General features: G+C 44.9%; 1 protein-coding gene across 11 annotated transcripts in view; it reads right to left on the bottom strand.

The window, feature by feature from the left end:
• Positions 1-18,211, bottom strand: part of RGS6 (regulator of G protein signaling 6) — a 564,829-nt gene that overhangs the window by 48,429 nt on the left and 498,189 nt on the right. For all 11 annotated transcript variants that reach the window (XM_021099946.1, XM_021099952.1, XM_021099945.1 and 8 more), the window contains 2 exons: positions 13,220-13,330; positions 4,568-4,693 (listed from right to left, as the gene is read on the bottom strand). In XM_021099946.1, coding sequence (XP_020955605.1) covers positions 4,568-4,693; positions 13,220-13,330 — 237 coding nt within the window. The remainder of the gene's footprint in view (positions 1-4,567; positions 4,694-13,219; positions 13,331-18,211) is intronic.

The following is an 18,211-nucleotide window of genomic DNA, read 5'->3' as shown; positions in this document are numbered from 1 at the left end:
TTGGGAAAAGCCAACTCCACACAGAAGGAAGGGTTTCTGTGCCCTCCGCTGGTCCAAAGAGACTCAGGAAAAAGGGATGCAACTTGACTTTGTCTCTGGCGGGGCTGGAACCCCACCACCAGCAACACCACTGAAGCTGGGCCATGGGCGCCAGGCCATGACTGAAAGGCCACAGATTGTCCCAGGGTTGTGTGAGCACCTCCATTCCCATTAACCATGTGTTTGCTGGGCAGAGAACCCTGCCCGGCCTGGTGAACCTTCTGGGTTCTTCCTAGGACTCAGGGCAACTGCGGAGGTGGGAGCTCGCCGGGCCAACCTGGACACTCCCCTGCGCTCTCTTTAATTGCCTCTCCCTTTAGCTGACACTGTGTGGAACCAGGATAATCAATCTGCAGGTTAGACGAACAACCATATTCTCTCAGGAGAGGTTACAGCTCATAAAAAATGTACGGGGGGATGCTCTTTGCTGCGGGTCTTGATTTTTAACCCATGCCCTGCCGTGCGGCAGTGGGTGTGGAACCAGGGAAGACGAAGGTCTGTGCAGGGGACATGGCGAGGAGGCAATGGTGGCAAGTGGCTCTTGTCACCACTCTAGGAAAACACCCAAGAAAGGAGAGGGACGAAGTCAGATCACTGCCTGGGACTCCCTGCTTCAGCCCTGGGAGGTCCCACCTTGTACCTGAGAGGCCACCTGCTTTCTGGAGGCCGGGGAAAATAGCTGTCTTGGGGTGGGGGCCCCATCTGGTCCGAATGGAGTCCTGGGCTCTGCCCAGGGTGCTGCAGAGAGCATGCATTCAAAGGTGTGCTGTCTGCAGCAAACCACGCTGGCCACGCCCCCTCCCAGGCCTGGAGACGCTGCCCCTCCCTCACCTCACAGACTCCTCCCAAAGGATGAACAAAGGGGGCGTCAATTTCCATTGTATGATCACAGACATCTTCCCATGAAAGATCTGAGGTGCCTTTTGCTGGGGTGAGAGCAATACCCATGTCTCTTTGGGGGCCCTCTGTTCTGCATTCTGAAGCTCTGGGGTATTCAATTGGCGACATCTTTCCAGGTGTCATGCAAGAATGGCATGCTCTAAGGAGCTCCTCTGCAGAGAGATGCAGGGAGTGTGGGAAGACAGACATGGACGGGCCTTTGCAATGAATCCAGTTGAGTTCTCTTTTCCTCCCTTGCTCCGATGCCAGCTGCCCAGGTTTGACCAGTCTTGGGGAGAAAGGACAACCCCAGGGTGGCTGGCACCACTGATGGGCAGGGTCCTCGAGTTATGTCACATGGCCTGGTTCTGGGGACTGCCACTCCAGGGGCCACCGTGGAGGTGGACCCTGGGGACCCGGTCATGGTGGATGCCAAGCCAATATCTGTGGCCGCAGGAATGACTACAAGGTGCCTGGTGATGGGTGACAGCAGAGTCCTAAAGTTGTGTGATTTAAAACAGCTTCCCCCTTTATATCCAATTATGCTGAATATCATAAAAGTGGAATTGGGACTTTTAGAGAGGATTTTAGAAGCTCTTGGGCTATACTTTTTATCTCTAGCTGTTCTATTTCCTTTATCCTCTCTCCTGTCATGGATCAGAGGGGACCGTCTTTAAGCCTGGATTTATGCATTCACGCTGGGGGTGGCGATTAGCCACTGGCACGCGTGCTCATGCCCTCACATGCTCCCACCCAAGACTGAATGCAGTCCTCCCAGCGCGGGAGCAAGATGCTGGCAGAGGCGCAAGAGGTAATGGCAGGATGAGGCGCGGAACACCTGCCAGGACCACTCTCCTCCGTGCACTCCCAGCTGGAAAAGCAAAGCATATTTCCTGACACTAGCCTGAACGGATATGTGCCTGTGGTGACACTCAGACTGGACGAGGCAGTGCTGAGCCAGCAGATGCCCCCACTCCCCAGCCCCTCACAAGGACCAAGACCCTGTGGTCATTCTTCAAAGTCTGTGTAATAGTGGTGCAGGTGGCTAAGAAATAGTCAGGAACTCTATACTGGTCCATCTTGGGGACCCAGAGGACAGGGATGAGAAGGGACTCCCAGAGGCTCATGGGGATGGAGTTGGGGTGGGGCCTGGGGCTGCACAGGCTGCACAGAGAGCTTGCCTGGGTGCGTCATGCTGGCCGCAGGAAGCGTGGCTTCCCACGCAGGACCCACCTGCAGGCACCTGGGAGGCTGGTCTGAGCACCTTCCTGACAAAGAGTTTCAGAGTCCAGCCTTCTGCTACAAACACTTGATTAGGAACCGAGGCAAAACTCTGAGATGTGTTTGGAATAACACACTGGCACAGAGAAAGGACTCTTTTTTTTTTTTTTTGTCTTTTGTTGTTGTTGTTGTTGTTGTGTTGTTGCTATTTCTTGGCGCTCCTCGCATATGGAGGTTCCCAGGCTAGGGTTGAATCGGAGCTGTAGCCACCGCCTACGCCAGAGCCACAGCAACGCGGATCCGAGCCGCGTCTGCAACCTACACCACAGCTCACGCAACGCTGGATGTTAACCCACTGAGCAAGGCAGGACCGAACCCACAACCTCATGGTTCTAGTCGGATTCGTTAACCACTGCGCCACGACGGGAACTCCCTGAGAAAGGACTCTTTTGTGTCATAACCTGAAATCAGATATTCAAGTGTATCTGGTTTACAGTAGGCACCCGACTTCCCACCATGGCTCAGTGGTTAACGAATCCAACTAGGAACCATGAGATTGTGGGTTCGATCCCTGGCCTTGCTCAGTGGGTTAAGGATCTGGTGTTGCTGAGAGCTATGGTTTAGGTCGCAGATGCGGCTCGGATCCTGAGTTGCTGTGGCTCTGGCGTAGCCCAGCAGCTACAGCTCTGATTTGACCCCTAGCCTGGGAACCTCCATATGCTGTGGGTGCGGCCCTAGAAAAGACGAAAAAAACAAAAACAAAAACAAAAACAAAAACAAAAAACAGACGGGCATCTGTATTACAGTTGACCAGCATCTACACATCCCCCCAGGACTTTGTGGTGTGGGAGGGTCCCACTGCCACATCTTTGCTCTCAGTTTTCTAGCTTAGAACACTTACTCTCCTGCTTTCTTGTCTCTTAGTATCTTATATATTCTTCAAAGTCCAACTTCTGATTTGCCTACTGTTTTGCATCCTCTCTCTCTCTCTCCCTTTTTTTTCGGTCTGTGCCCCAAGGCATGCAGAAGTTCCCAGGTCAGGGATTGAACCTGAGCCCCAGGAGTGACCTGAGCCATAGCAGTGGCAATGCTGGATCCTTAACCACTAAGCCACCAGGGAACTCCCGTTCCTCCTTTTAAAAAACATTTCCAAAATGGTTCTTGGGATTACTACTTATTGATATTCATTTAATGATTCGAGAGTTTCTTGTGCTTTTTCCTCAAGAACCTACAAGGTCATTGCAGGCAAAGATCACACATCTTTACTTTCTTGCATCCTTCAGCAGACTCTCTGGGGCTGGATACAGCATAGCTGTGTAAGAAATATCATTTGATTGATGTACGGGGCCGATATGGTCTCTAACTCCAAATAAATAACATGAATTTTGTACATTAACACTGGAGCAGACCGTCCTTTGCCCACAGTATGTGCTCTTTTGAAAGTTAAAAAAACAATAAAAAATTAATAAAGCCCCTCTTTGAAAAAAACGCCTTTGCACCATGGGAATGAACCTGGCACATAAAAGAGAACCTGGTGCCAAGGAAGCCCGGAGACTTCCATCTTAGCCTCTGAGAAGTCATCACCCGCCTAAGGTCAGTAAGGGGTCTTAGATCAGTCACGTTTTTTGCACGCCTCCGTTTCTGCATCTAATACAAGGACCGCCTGAAGAAACCACATGTGACCCAAATCTTCATGACCAAGATCCCTACTCGTTTTAATGCACTCACTTCCCCTCCTCTGACAATGGGCTCCATGTTTTGAAAGTTTTCTTCCCTTTCTACTAAACAGTAACTATCAGTACATCAGCACATTTCCCCTTGTTGTGATTAGTCACAGACCAAGAGAAACAACCAGATGAAGTTCTCCTGGGCATCCGGTGACCAGAGTGGGCACTACATGGAGTTGCCGGAATTCTCCTCAAAAGGAAAAGCATGTTAAAATTAGCTTTTACAGTTACCTCTCCAGTTATTGAATGATACTTAGGCTATTTGAAATTCTGAAATAAGTCCACTAGCCCTTCTTACGGCTTGCCTCCAGAAGAAAGTCAGGAATCTGGGCTGCAAAGTTCTGAAGGGGAGGGTCTCTAATCTGCCTTTCCGCTCTGAAATTCCATGGTCTTATGGTTTTAATGGATGGTGTCATCAAATCCATTTGACCATTGACTTGTTATTGAAAACAAGTTTCCTGTAACTTAAATAAATGCCATCTGGATTTAAAGAAGCAAAAATGCTGGCGTTAGTAGGTGCTAATCTGGTGATAACAAAGCTGCCCATAAAGTTTGCTCTCCATGGCAACTTCTTCAGATGAACCGGAATTCGAATTTGAATCATAACAAAATGATTGAGAAAAGGAGGTAGTAAGAGACACCAAGGCGGCACGTTCCTTCATGTACAGTCTGCACACGACTCAAACCTTGGAGAGACTTACCTGAGGTTTTCTGAACTGAATTCCGACTCCAGGAATCGTAGAAACTGGTCTCGCCCCACCTGGTCCTTCAATATCTCATCAAAAGAGAAGCCCCATCTCTTCACTCGCTGCTGGCTGGGCTCTTTGCTTTGGGGGGAACAAAGGTTTTAAGAGGTGATCAGTATACCAGCCAAAAGCTTGTGTCACAGTCTCTCCAACAATTCAAATTAATCTTGCTGCCATGCAGAAATCCCAAATGCAGACTTTGTACACCAGCACTGGCCCACAGTAAAAAGACTCTTTAAAGAAGGCCTTTGAAAGGAGCCACATGTAGGCAAGGGTCACCAGGATGCCTGCCAAGTGGGCTGCTGTCTACAGGGCCATACAGGAAATACGACCACCCCATGGGCTCCGCTTCCCTGGGCCATTCTCATCAGTTATAGGCCCACTTTTGCCTCCATCCATTTTTTTTCATTTAAAAAAACAACTGAGGATCTCCTCGTGAATCTGACCTTTCATCAAAGAGGCTGCCCCCACCTCCTGCCCCTTCCTCAATCCATAAGGGAAAAACAGAGTTCTGTTTAGGTTCAATGGATGTACACCTGGTCAGAGATACATCCATTCCAGGATAAACTCTGCTCAGTTGTTTAGAAGCAGAATGTTGCGTTCATTCACTGATTTAAAAACCATCTGCACAGTGTTTACAATGGTCTAGGCGTTGTTCCCATTGCTTCACATCTGTTAACTCACTGAGTCCTTGCAACTACTCTGTGAAAAGTATATGTGTATTGTCCCCATATTGCAGATAGGGAAACTGAGGCCTATTGACGGTTTGCCCAAAGAGACACTTGGAAGTGATGGAGTCAAGACTCAAGTCCAGGAGTTCCCACTGGGGCTAAGTGGGATAAGAACGCAACATAGTGTCCAGGAGGATGTGGGTTTGATCTCTGGCCTCACTCAGTGGGTTAAGGATCCAGCATTGCCACAAGCTGCAGTGTAAGTTGCAGACGTGGCTTTGATCTGGCATTTCTATGGCTGTGGCATAGGCTGGCAGCTGCAGCTCCAATTCAGCCTCTAGCCTGGGAACTTCCATATGCTGCAGGGGTGGCCCTAAAAAGAAGAAAAAAGAAAGAAAGAAAAGATTCAAGTCCAGACAGCATGGCTCCAGAGTATAGCTCTTAGCTGTGCCATACTCCCTCTTATCCATCCAAAGCAGGAGGGGGGGGCAGGGTGGGGTTGGTCTTATTCATCTGGTGTTGGAAGATGAGACTAATTCCTTCAGCTTTTGTCCTTCCATTTACAGTTTACTTGCTGTATTTATTCCTCTGACTTCTTCAAGCAGCAACAGGGCCCTAGTTCATAAGCCATCATGCCGCCACCTCCCACTAAGGGGTGGTTTATGGACCAGCAGTGGAGTCTTGGGCCCCATCTCAGATACGTGGGATTGGAATCCACAGCTCAACAAGATCCCTGGGTGATTTAAGTGCACACTATAAACTCCAAGAAGCATTGGTCCAGCAATATTTACTTCTCCTTTTTAAAAAAATAGACACATTCTTTTTAGTACCTCCAACAGACATTAAGTGAATAAAATCATGTTTCCTCATGTTACGGATTTGATATATTCTCAACTTTTATTTCAGAAAATTACACTTAGTCAAAAGGGGAAGTGAGCGTGTGTGTGGAAAGGTTTGGAAAAACAAACAGTGCTAGAGCAGTGCTGCCCTATAGAACATTCTGTGATGATGGAAGGATTCCACGTCTGTGCTCTCCAATATGGTGGCCGCCAGCCACATGTGACTATTGAGAACTTGAAATGTGGTTAGGGTGACTGAGGGACTGAATTTTAAATTTTATTTAATTTTAAATAGTTAAAGTTTACACTTAAGTGGCCACATGTGGCTCGTGGCTACTGTATTGGACAGCAAGGCTCTGGAATTAAGCGATTCAAACCCAACTTTTCCATTTCTGCATCACTAGATGTAATCATCATTGGCACGATCTTCTAATTCTGAGTTATGTCCTTGGGACTTGGGGAGGCTCTTGTGAATCTCTAGGGACATCCCAATAGGGCCACAGTGGAAGACTAAAGCCCACCAGGTCAAACAATGGGAAATTCCATGAAAGATCTCTCTCAAAGTGCCAGGCTGGGCCTTCTGCACAAGCCAAGAAGATAGATCCTAGATTCACTCAAACCCAAGCCACAGAACCAATCAAACTCAATAGCTTTCCGGAGGACAAAAAATGCTATTAACAGAGAAATCCCTTCTGGGGTTGAGGCGAGTGGTGGATGTAAGCCCCAGAGAGCTGCAGGGAAAGTGTCTGTCTGCCAGGGTCATGCTGTGACCTATACTGAGCTCTGATATCTTCTCTTTGCCACTAAGGTTGAAGGGCTCTGGAGGATGGTGCTGGTGGCCACTGCACCCCAAACAAAGGCTGTTCCCAGAGAGCCAGGTGTGGAAAGTTGTGCCATCTATGTGGTGACTGCCTCATGGATACACACCCATCACCAGCATCACCACTTTCTGGCACCCAAGCAGTGAGTCTACATTCATCCAGTTTCCTTGGTGGTGGCAGGGGTGGGATAAGGGCCAGAGAGATTGGGCATGTCACATTAGATGCAGAATCAGAGACCTAGGACAGAGGTTGCAACATCTAGAAAGCTGCAAGCTTAGTCTTCAGCAGAAACAAGGAGGTCTAGAGAGACAAGATACTCAGGTGTGGTAGTTTCCTAGGGTGACCATGACAAAGTCTCAACAGACTGGATGGCTTAAAATAGAAATTTATTCTCTCATGGTTTTGGAGGCTCGAAATCCTCAATCAAGGTGTTAACAGGGCCATACTCTCTTGGAAGGCTCCAGGGGAGGATCTGTTCCATGCCTTCCTTAGTTTCTGATGTTGCAAACAATACTTGGCATTCTTTGGCTTGCACATGCATTACTCCAATCTCTGCCTCCATCATCCCCTGGTGTTATCCCCCTACATCTGGACTTTCACAAAGCATTTACTCTGTGTGGGCCTGTGTCTCTGTTTTCTCTTCTTATGAAGACACCAGTCTTACTGGATTAAGAGCTTACCCTGTCCCAGAATGACCTCACCTTAACTAATTGCATCTTTTTTAAAAAGTTTATTTTTTAGTGAAAGTATGGTTGACTTACAATGTGGTGTTAATTTTGCCTGTAATGGTCCTATTTCCAAATAAAATCACATTCCGAGATTCTGGGAAGGACTTGAATATTAAGGTGACCCTATTCAACCTAGTATGTCTGGGTTCCTTCAACTATCCATTATTCACAATCCTATTTCTGTATCTGGACACTCCATATCTGCAACTTTTCTTCTAGTACATCTGGTCATTGGGATCTATTCTATTAAAAGCTTCTTGAATGCAGTTTTTCTATCCATGTCTTTCCTGTATCACTTGATTATTTCCAAGTATCATCCACTTTAAGGTTCAAGATCAAATTTGAACATGATCTGGGATGGTCTCTGTGGTTATAAAATAATTCTGAAAAGTAAAATATCTCTGGAACATTCATCCCCAAGTGACTGGTACAATGACTTTCCCTTGGCCCAACTCAAAAAAATAATCCATGGAACTCACAGTCCCTTGATTTACAACCATTATGTAGAAAGGCTCCCTTATGACGTATTTTTAATTACTGTTCTGTACCATGATCTAGCTTTTCAAGGGTTTATGTCATTGTCTCTCTAGCTATTTTGTGAGCTCTTTGAGGTCAGAGACTGCATCTTTGTATTCATCATAGCACTTTGTATTCATCATAGCCCTTTTCACACAGCGAGTGTTTAACACTAAGAGAAAATCAATAACAAAATGTATATAGTGATGTGGGTGTTGTGTCCCTATCCTCCTGACAGCATTTTCTAATCACTAGCTGGATGTCTTTTTCTAACTCTAATTTGTCTTGCTTTCCCATTGATTCTTACCAAATCTCTGCCTCCCACTGGGCAGCCCAAACCCACACAGCAGACAGGTGGCTCTCCAAGGAAGTCTGCCTTTCATTCCAGCTGATCTCCCAACTAAAGAGCAGGTAGGAAATCTCCCACGTTGAGAAAAGAAGCCAGATTCAGAAGAAGCAGCTATGTATAAAAACACTCAGCTATCTTCAAAAAGATACCTGAGTTATTAGAAAAATTACAAAATGAGGGCTTATTCCTTAAAGAGTAAATATCCAATGACCCCTTCTCAGGACCAAGGCTATTGAAGGAACAACCACAATTCTGTTTAATGCCCCGAAAAAACAAACCGGATGATCTTAAATACTTCAGTGTGGAGTGGTCCTATTATTTGCATTAAATGAACACAAAAGTGGCCAAGCCAGAAAAGACGAATGAATGGCTAGTAATCATGAGCAAAGATTCTCAAGTATGTTAGCAAGGAAATGAAAGTAAAGGTAGATTTTTATTGTAGCAAACTGTATTCAAACTCAGTGGTTTAATGATTTATTTTTTTATCTCAGTATCCCACGGGTTTATCAAGCTTAGCTGGTGGTTCTTACTTGGGTCTTTCAAGGAGTTATAGTTAGCAGCTGGGGGTGGTGTCCTCTGATGGCTGGACTGGGTTGGACATCCAAGATGGCTGATCCCATGGCAGATGATGCTGGTTTTTGGCCAGGAGCTCTGCTGAGGCTGTCGAGCTCAGGGTCTCCCTAATGACTTGGGTTTCTCACAGCTTGGTCAACAGATTCCAAGAAGGAATGTGTTAAGAGAGAATGTCTCAGATGATCAAGGTAGAAGCCACAGAGCTGCTTTATGGTCTGTTCTCAGAATGTTACATCTGCCATACTCCATTAAATAAGGCACCAAGGCCAGCCCAGATGAAAAGGGAGGGAGGTGTCCCCTTTTGATGTAAGAAGCAGCCCATGCATACAAAGAGGGAAGGCACTGATGGGGCCCTATCTGGAGACTGATGACCATGGGGAAAGAAACTGACTAAAACCCTGGATGAACATTTCTACCAAACCTGTTGTGTATGGGCAGCTCAGGGATGGTCTTTGCCTCTCAGCAGGTCAGGCTACTTTGGCCAAGCAGGATGAGCCAGGTTCCCGGTAGCTCTTTGCTCATGTGCCTGTTGCCCATCAGAGAGAGAAAGCCAAATCTAGACCATGTGGCGAGAGCAAATTATGTCCCTCCCTTCCTATTTCTCTTCCTTCCATTCTTCCTTCCTTCCTTCTCTTTTCTTTTTCTTTTTGGTTTTTAGAGCAGTGCCTGAGGCATTTGGAAGTTCCCAGGCTAGGGGTCGAATCAGAGCTGCAGCTGTCAGCCTACACCACAGCCATAGCAATGCAGGATCCAAGCCCTGTCTGCAACCTACACCACAGCTCAAGGCAACACCGGATCCTTAACTCACTGAGCGAGGCCAGGGATTGAATCCCCATCCTCATGGATACCAGCTGGGTTCATAACCTGCTGAGTCACAATAGAAACTCCCCATACTATTTTTTCTTTTAATGTTGATCAAGAAATACGCCTCAAAATGTCATTTTAAAATGTATCAGGTTAACAGAGCTCTGGGGAAGAATGGTATTTGGAAGAGGTAAAGAAAAACTTCATTTTCATTGTTAATGTTTCATTATTATTTGCATTAAATGAAGACTTTAAAATAAAACATTTAGAAGTATGACTAGAAACTAGAGTAACAAAAGCTAATACAAAACAATTAATTAGGTGAGAGTCAAAGAAGAGAAAAAGAAACAAGATGAAAAATTAGAGTCAGAAAACATAAACTACCAGGAAAAAGATTAACTATATCATCCAAGTCGAAGTGATTGTTTCTACCCCAATGTCCAAGGAAAAGCACACTGCTAGAGAAATGGGCAAAGAACACAAAAGTGGCCAAGCCAGAAAAGACGAATGAATGGCTAGTAATCATGAGCAAAGATTCTCAAGTATGTTAGCAAGGAAATGAAAGTAAAGGTAGATTTTTATTTTAATCCATCTGATTTGCAAAGACCAATTTGCAAAGATTTTGCCAAGATCAGATTTGCGAAGATTTTGCAAAGATGAAGATGCTTGGGTTGGTGAGGATGTGAGGAAATGGGCAGTTTTAAGCTGTGGGCCTGAAAAAAAGTTGTTATGGTTTTGCTTCAGGGGAATCTGGTCACATGAACCAAAATTAACATATGCATACCATTCCTAGCAATGCCAACCCTGGAAATTTATCCTAAAGAAATAATTGGACTTGTACAAAAGGATGTTCCTTGCATCACTGTTCATGTGAACAACAACAATCGAAGGTTATAACCTAAATATTTATGACCTGGAGATTGGTTAAATACATTATACTAGATTCATGTAAGAGGACATTATGTAACCTTTTAAAAGTATAGGAGGATCTATTTGCGTTTACATGGAAAGATAGCCATGACATATTGTTAATTAAAACATTATGAGACTATATATATAAAATGAACTGATTTATCCAAAAGAATATGTTATTGTGTATGCACACAAATCTAAAGAGATAGACACTAAATCAAAGGTTTTCCCACATTCTTAGTTCATGGTGTCTTTCATGTCTTGGGAAGGTTTTCATGGTGCCCCAGGCCAAAAGGACAACAACAAAAACCTTGACAGTTTGGTTTATTAGAAAGTCAAAGACACAAATGTGTATTTATATCCTAATAACTTAACAGCTACTTGAAATACAAATAAATCAGAAGAAAAAACAATATGTTTACTTCATATCTAAAGAACCACTCGTGTGCTGTGTGCAGCGCTGCCCATCTGCTCAAACTTTGGAATCAGTTGAGACCCTGCCACCCTCATTTCGTCTTCCATGTTGATATTCACCCAATACTTGCCCCGAAAACCCAGATGTGCAAAGCTATGACGTCACTGAAAGGAATGTAATGTGAGCTAATGTTGAAAAAAATGAACTATCCTAAGCTAGTGGCTTGTACCGTATCTGACAGAGGTTGAATCTCACTGTATTTTCCTCAAAGATTAGGAATGTCTTGGCGTTCCTGCTGTGGCTCAGTGGAAACACATTTGACTAGCATCCGTGAGGACGCATGTTCGATCCCTGGCCTTGCTCAGTGGGTTAAGGATCTGCATTGCTGTGAGCTGTGGTGTAGGTCTCAGTGCAGTTTGGATCTGACGTTGCTGTGGCTGTGGTGTGGGACAGTGGCTGCAGCTCCTATTCGACCTCCTAGCCTGGGAAGCTCCATATGCTGCAGGTGCTGCCCTAAAAAACAAACAAACAAAAAAGAATAAGACCATCTCGTGGTAACCTTGAGATTCCCCTGCAGTCACCCAGAACGCCTGGTACGGCATGGGGACGGTGGCATTGGACTCTTAGTAAAGGCTCTTTCTGGAAATGAGATTGGGTTGGAAGGAGAGAGTTTTTATAGTAAGCATCTAGGACTCCTATTACTTTTTTTTTTCTTTTTCTTTTTTTTTTTTTTTTTTTTTTTTTTTTTTTTGTCTTTTTGCTATTTCTTGGGCCGCTCTGGCGGCATATGGGAGGTTCCCAGGCTGGGGTCGAATCGGAGCTGTAGCCGCCAGCCTACACCAGAGCCACAGCAACGCGGGATCCGAGCCACATCTGCAACCTACACCACAGCTCATGGCAACGCCAGATCGTTAACCCACTGAGCAAGGGCAGGGATCAAACCCGCAACCTCATGGTTCCTAGTTGGATTTGTTAACCACTGCGCCACGACAGGAACTCCTCCTATTACTTCTTATAATGAGGATGTGGGTTCGATCCCGGGCCTTGCTCAGTCGGTTAAGGATCCGGCATGCCGTGAGCTGTGGCATACGTTGCAGATGCGGCTCGGATCCCGCGATGCTGGGGCTTGTGGCTGTGACGTAGGTCAGCAGCTGCAGCTCCAATTTGACCCCTAGCCCAGGAACGTCCCTGTGCCACAGGTGTGGCCCTAAAAAGAAAAGAAAAAAAGCCAGAAAAAGAGCTAGAATGAAAGCAAATGAGAGGGAGATAAAGGAAGGGAAAACAAAACAAAGAGCTGTCCAGCAGAGGGGCAAAGGGTGCAAAGACACCCCCTACTGGGTCTCCTTCTGTGACTGCCACCGGGGTCTAAGTCCCTCTGGACTTTGGTTCCTTGGCTATTAAGTAAACATACCAGCTTCTCTTACAGGCAAGGGGCTACTAGTCCAGAAAAGCAGAGTGATGAAAACCATGGCTCTGGAGTCCTCCGCCTCGGTTCTAATCCTACCTCTGTCATCTACTTGCTGTGCGACCTTGAGCAAGCTCATGAACTCCTCTGGGCCCCAGTTTCCCATCTGTTCAATTATGAGAATGATAATGTTTACCTGCTGTGGGGAGTCAATGGAAGACACTATGTGGCCCGCACAAAGTAAGTGCTAGCTGTCTTTATTGCTGTTATTGCTAATATATAAAAACCAAATTGACCCACAGATTCTTAGCCTCCGGGAATCAGAACTAGGAAACATGAGAGACTGTTCTACTTATTATCACATCCATAGGGCCAGTAAGAGGTTGGGGAAAGCCACAAAGGATCCATGTACAAAGCTCTCAGGAGGTAGAAACCATGAGTAAGGAACCCAGTTGGGTGATTCCTGGAGGGGTTACTGTTCAACTGATTAAAAGAGTCAAATTAATATACTCTCATAATCTCATGCATCCTCCCCCCGCTGCTTTCAAACAGTAAAATATATATATATTTTTACCTCATCTCTATGTCCCATAAAGCAACATCATCGCTGATCCAGGGATTGGACGGCTCAGCCGGCGTGATCAGAGGGTCATATTCCACATACTGTTCTGTGTAAGCAATTAGGCTGCAGGAAGGAAGCAGAGCAAAGAATGCCACTGGTTTCTTATAAAAACTCGTGTCTGTTTTATACAAACGTTCTATCAGTCTTCATATAATTCCAAGTTACAGGGGGAAAATTAGCTTCACTCTCACTTCTGACAACTCAAGCTGTTTTCATCGTCCTTGTTCCCTTTTCATGATGAACATATCGTTTTTTGCATTATTGCAGTCATATGATACATACGCATTTTATACCATTTCCCATTTAACTCTTTCCCTGAAACTTGGTGCATCCCTCCCTGGTTAAGCCAGCTTCACTGGTACATTGGTTCAAATCTTCCTGTAGATTGCCCTCCCATAGCCTATAGATCTCAAGGCATCTGGGACACAGGCTGCCTACCCAGCATTCCCACCGGAGGACTTCCTCATCATAAAGACTTTAAAAGCCTGGCAGACCAAAAGAGTTAACATATTATAAGCATTTTTCCAAAAAGCAACTTAGTTTTTCCAGTTATAATTTAAATGGCCACATAATCTTTTTTACCTAAATTTTAATTTCAGCAAAATGCATGTAGTTAAAAAGATAAAACAATATGAAATGATTTCCTGTACAAAAAAGAAATAGCAAACCTTTTCTTCCTATCCCTTCTCACAGAGGCACTTCCTTTCTGTCCTGATTTCTTTGGATTGACCTGCATATTTGTAAATTACGTTTTTATTTCTAAATTACGCTCTTGAGTGTCGATTTCAAATGAGGATTTAATTTTCTACTCACCAGTTCCCCACTCACCCCACCATTTCCTCCCATGATCTTCTAAATATAACGCTTTTTGTTAAATCAATAGTCAGTGTTCACTTTATTAAACCAGGTAAAAATTATTGGCTGCTGAGCTAAGTAGTACATGACCTTTTCCAAGTGTTCTCACAAATCTATAAAAGATCTAGCAATAATTTTCCACATCTTAAACACATCAGATAATCAGTTGTCTCCTTGTCTCCTAGAGGCCCACTCTCCAGAGTCTTAAGTCCTTTTGCTCTAATGGACCGTTGACTCTATAGGCTTGATGCAAAGTCAAGACCTTCCTTCACGTCTATGTTAGAGCTCTGGATTTCCTGGATTTCAGGTCTGTTTATTGGTTTTACTTTCTGGTTGCATTGAAGCGTATCCTTCAGTAGTTTCCTAAGAAAGGATGCGTAAGAGCTAAGTATTTGGACATCTAGAAGTGCAGGTCTAAAAATGTTTTTATCATTACACTTGACTGATCGTACGAGACATAGGACCCTAGGTTAAAATCTTTTTCTTTCAGAATTTTGAATGCATTGCTTTACTTTATTTATTTTTTTGTATCCAGGGTTACTGTATTGTTATTGAGAAATCTGCATCCATTTTCTCCCCCTTTAGTTTCTTTTTTCCCTGGAAGCTTAGAATCTTCTCTTTATTGCTGTGGCGCTCTCAAATTTCCCACCGTGACCCTTGCCAGCAGTTTTATGCACTGTCCTGGGCACAATGGGCAATGAATAGACTAAAAAAATATTTCCCGGAAATCTTAAGGCAATTTTTCATTAATTTTATAAACTTCATTCCCTGTTTCTCTTTTTCTAATTCTTTTAAAGGTTGGAATTGTAACCCAATATTCCTAAAATTTCCCTCCCACTTTGGCATCTTCTTGTCTTTCTGTCTGATGGGTCTTCCGAAATTTATTTTTTTCAATTTGGACTATCATTTTCTTATGTTTCCAGAGTACCCACTTACTTATCGTAGTATCTAGTTCTTGTTTTATGGATGAAATATCTTCTCATATCTTTGAGGATATAAATTTTATATTTTTATTGTCAGTTTCTTTTGTTCCTTGAATAGTTTTGGTTCCTCCAAGTCCCTTTGTGTCTGTTTTGATCACACTCCTTCGCACTGGAGCTCCTTCTGAGTGTCTGGAACATCTTGGGACATCCATCTGTGCTTAAGAGTGAGGGACCAGGAGTTCCTGTCATGGCTCAGTGGCTAACAAATCCCACTAAGAACAATGAGGTTGCAGGTTTGATCCCTGGCTTCGCTCAGTGGGTTAAGGATCTGGCATTGCTGTGAGCTGTGGTGTATGTTGCAGAGGCAGCTCGGATCCTGAGTTGCTGTGGCTGTGGTGTAGGCCAGTGGCTACAGTTCCGATTAGACCCCTAGCCTGGGAACCTCCATATGCTGTGGGTGTGGCCCAAGAAAATACAAAAAGACAAAAAAAGTTAAAAAAAAAATTAAAGAGTGAGGGATCAAAACCTGCTTGGAGGCTCAGTGTGTGCGTGGACAGGACCTGCCTACGGACAGGCCTCACTGTTGGGTCAGGACAGCCTGCCTGTCACTTCACTAGAGGGATCTGGAGTCTTTCCTCGGGGGATTTTGATTTTTCTCAAGACCATAGGCAAACTTTTTCTACAAGACCCAGAATAGTAAATATTTTAGGCTTTGTAGACCAGATGGTGTTTGTTGCAACTATTTTGATCTGTGGTAGAACAAGAGTGGCCATAGATAATTTGTGAATAAACGCATGTGACTGTGTTCCAATAAAACTTTACTTGTAGGGAGTTCCTGTTGTGGTGCAGCAGAAAAAAAAAATCCAACTAGTATCCATGTGGATGTGGGTTCGATCCTGGCCTCGGCCAGTGGGTTAAATGATCCAGTGTGCCGTGAGCCGTGGTGTAGGTTGCAGATACAGCTCGGATCCTGTGTTGCTGTGGCTGTGACTGTGGCTGGAGGCTGTAGCTCTGATTTGACACCTGGCCTGGGAACTTCCATATACCATGGGTGCAGCCCTAAAAAGCGGAAAAAAAAAAAAAAAAAAAAAAGCAAACAACAACAAAAAGCCCTCAACCCCCCACTTTATTTGCAAATACAGAGAGTGGAGTAGGTGGACTTGCCCCACTGGTTGTACTTTGCCAGTCGCCTGTCTGTGGGCATCTACCTCTGGCTCCTGGAGGGCTGAGAGCAGGGAAGGGGAGGGGTCAAGGGTCCCACAGCTCAGTACACAGATTGCTCGCTAATTCTCTTGTTTTCACCCAGGCTTTTATGATGGGATGTGTCTGAGTTCTGAGCTGATGTGACTCAATTTCTCCTGTGATGGGGGGAAGTGGGGGACAGGGTCCCCTATGGGGCATGGTTCTAGGGATCCGAAGGCTCCAGAGGCAGACTTTGCCTATTCCTCTGGGGTGAGCCCCAGATTTTATTGGGCAAATTGGTTTTGTTCTCATCCTCCCACCTCTAACGTGCGGATCATAATGTTCTTTACTCTGTCTCTATCCACTTTTTTTTTTTTTAAAACTAAATGTTGAAATATTTCTGGCCTAAAGAAAAGCATAAAAAGTATAAGAACATCACTGTCACTCACCACCCAATAAAAAGAAATACAACGTTACAAATAGAGACTGAGGCCCGCGGTCATGCTCCCCAAGTCCTTACACTTTGCATCTTAGAAAAATATGTGGAAACTGTTAACCCATTAATTTGTTGACCTGGTGAATTCATACCATTTTTATTCCTTTATTGACATGTTACTTTTGGGGAGGGAGAGAAGATACACACATGTCCACAATATTGTTTTTTTGAACTTATTCTAACTTATGTATCATCTCCTTTGTATGAGGCACAGACTTTAAAATTGTTATTATTATTTTTTTAAGTCTACATAGTGCCGGCTGTAGTAGACCACTATCGGTCGCATAGGGTTTTCCCTCTTTGGGGTCATTTATTTATAATTCCACTAACACCTGTAAGTGGAATTATTGGGCCCCAAGGTATGACTGTTTTTCTGGTTATTGATCCACAAAAAAACTTTCTCTCTAAGCATCGCCAGCTTGAGTGTCACCAAGCTCCTTTGCGATGGCAGATTCAGAGCCACAATCCCTCCTGCGGAACTGCAAAGGACAAGCATGACCGAGTCGCTTATTTCTGAGAATGTGACGCTCCATCTCATTGCTACTCAAAATGTATGAGCTGAACAGCCTCTCAGGTGAGAATGGACAGGCAGGGGGTGAGCACGGGGCAGGAAGGAGCAGGCCATGAGTTGGTGCTGTGACAGCTCGATGGGAAGTCACTACTTTGCCACTTGGGCTAATTTCATTTCTTCAGAAAGAAATGGGGTTGCACATGAAGGAATATATCCATTTTCTAGGGCTGCTGTAAGAAATGACCATGAAATTGATGGCTTAAAACAACAGAAATGTATTCTCTCTCACTTCCAGAGGCTACAAGTCTGAAATTGAGGCTGAGCTCCCTCTGAAGTCTTTTCAGGAGACTCTGTCCTTGCCTCTTCTAGGTGCTGGTGGCTCCAGGTGATGGGTCCTTGGCCTCAGGCTGCCTCCCTCCAACCTATGCCTCAGTCTTCACATGGTCCTTCTCTTCTGGGTCCATATTCAGCCTTCTCTCTAAGTGCACCTGTCATCAGATTTAGGGTCTACCTGGGTAATCCAGAATGGTCTGATCTCAAGATTCTCACAAGCATTCTCAGGTTCCACGGGTGCGGGGAGCCGAGAAGATGCAGGGACTCAAAACAAGGACCTTGCCTGATGGCAGAAAAACCTGAAGGCAGGTTCCTAACCAAGAAAGGGAGCTCAGCTGAATGGTACAAGCTGAAGGTGGGCTTCTGGTCAGGAAAAAAGCTCACCTGAACGGTGCATGCCGAAGGTGGGCCTCTCGTCAGGATAAAAGCCTGCCTGCACGGTATAAGCCGAGGGCAGGCCTCAGTTTACACAGCTCTCATTTTGATGTCGTTGGAGAAGAATTGGGGCTTTCCTGGGAAACCAATTTCCATGTTTGCGCTGGAGAACATGGATTGTTTCTCGGGTGACCTAGTCTTTCCTGCTGTTTTATTTGCTATTCAGTTTTCCTCAGTTTTTCCTGATTATTTACTTATTATTCTTATTT

This window comes from Sus scrofa, chromosome 7 (genome assembly GCF_000003025.6).
Source record: "Sus scrofa isolate TJ Tabasco breed Duroc chromosome 7, Sscrofa11.1, whole genome shotgun sequence".
In the NCBI taxonomy this organism is placed as follows: domain Eukaryota; kingdom Metazoa; phylum Chordata; class Mammalia; order Artiodactyla; family Suidae; genus Sus; species Sus scrofa.
Note: the sequence above shows the minus strand (reverse complement) of the source record. Positions and strands in the feature narration are given on the sequence as shown.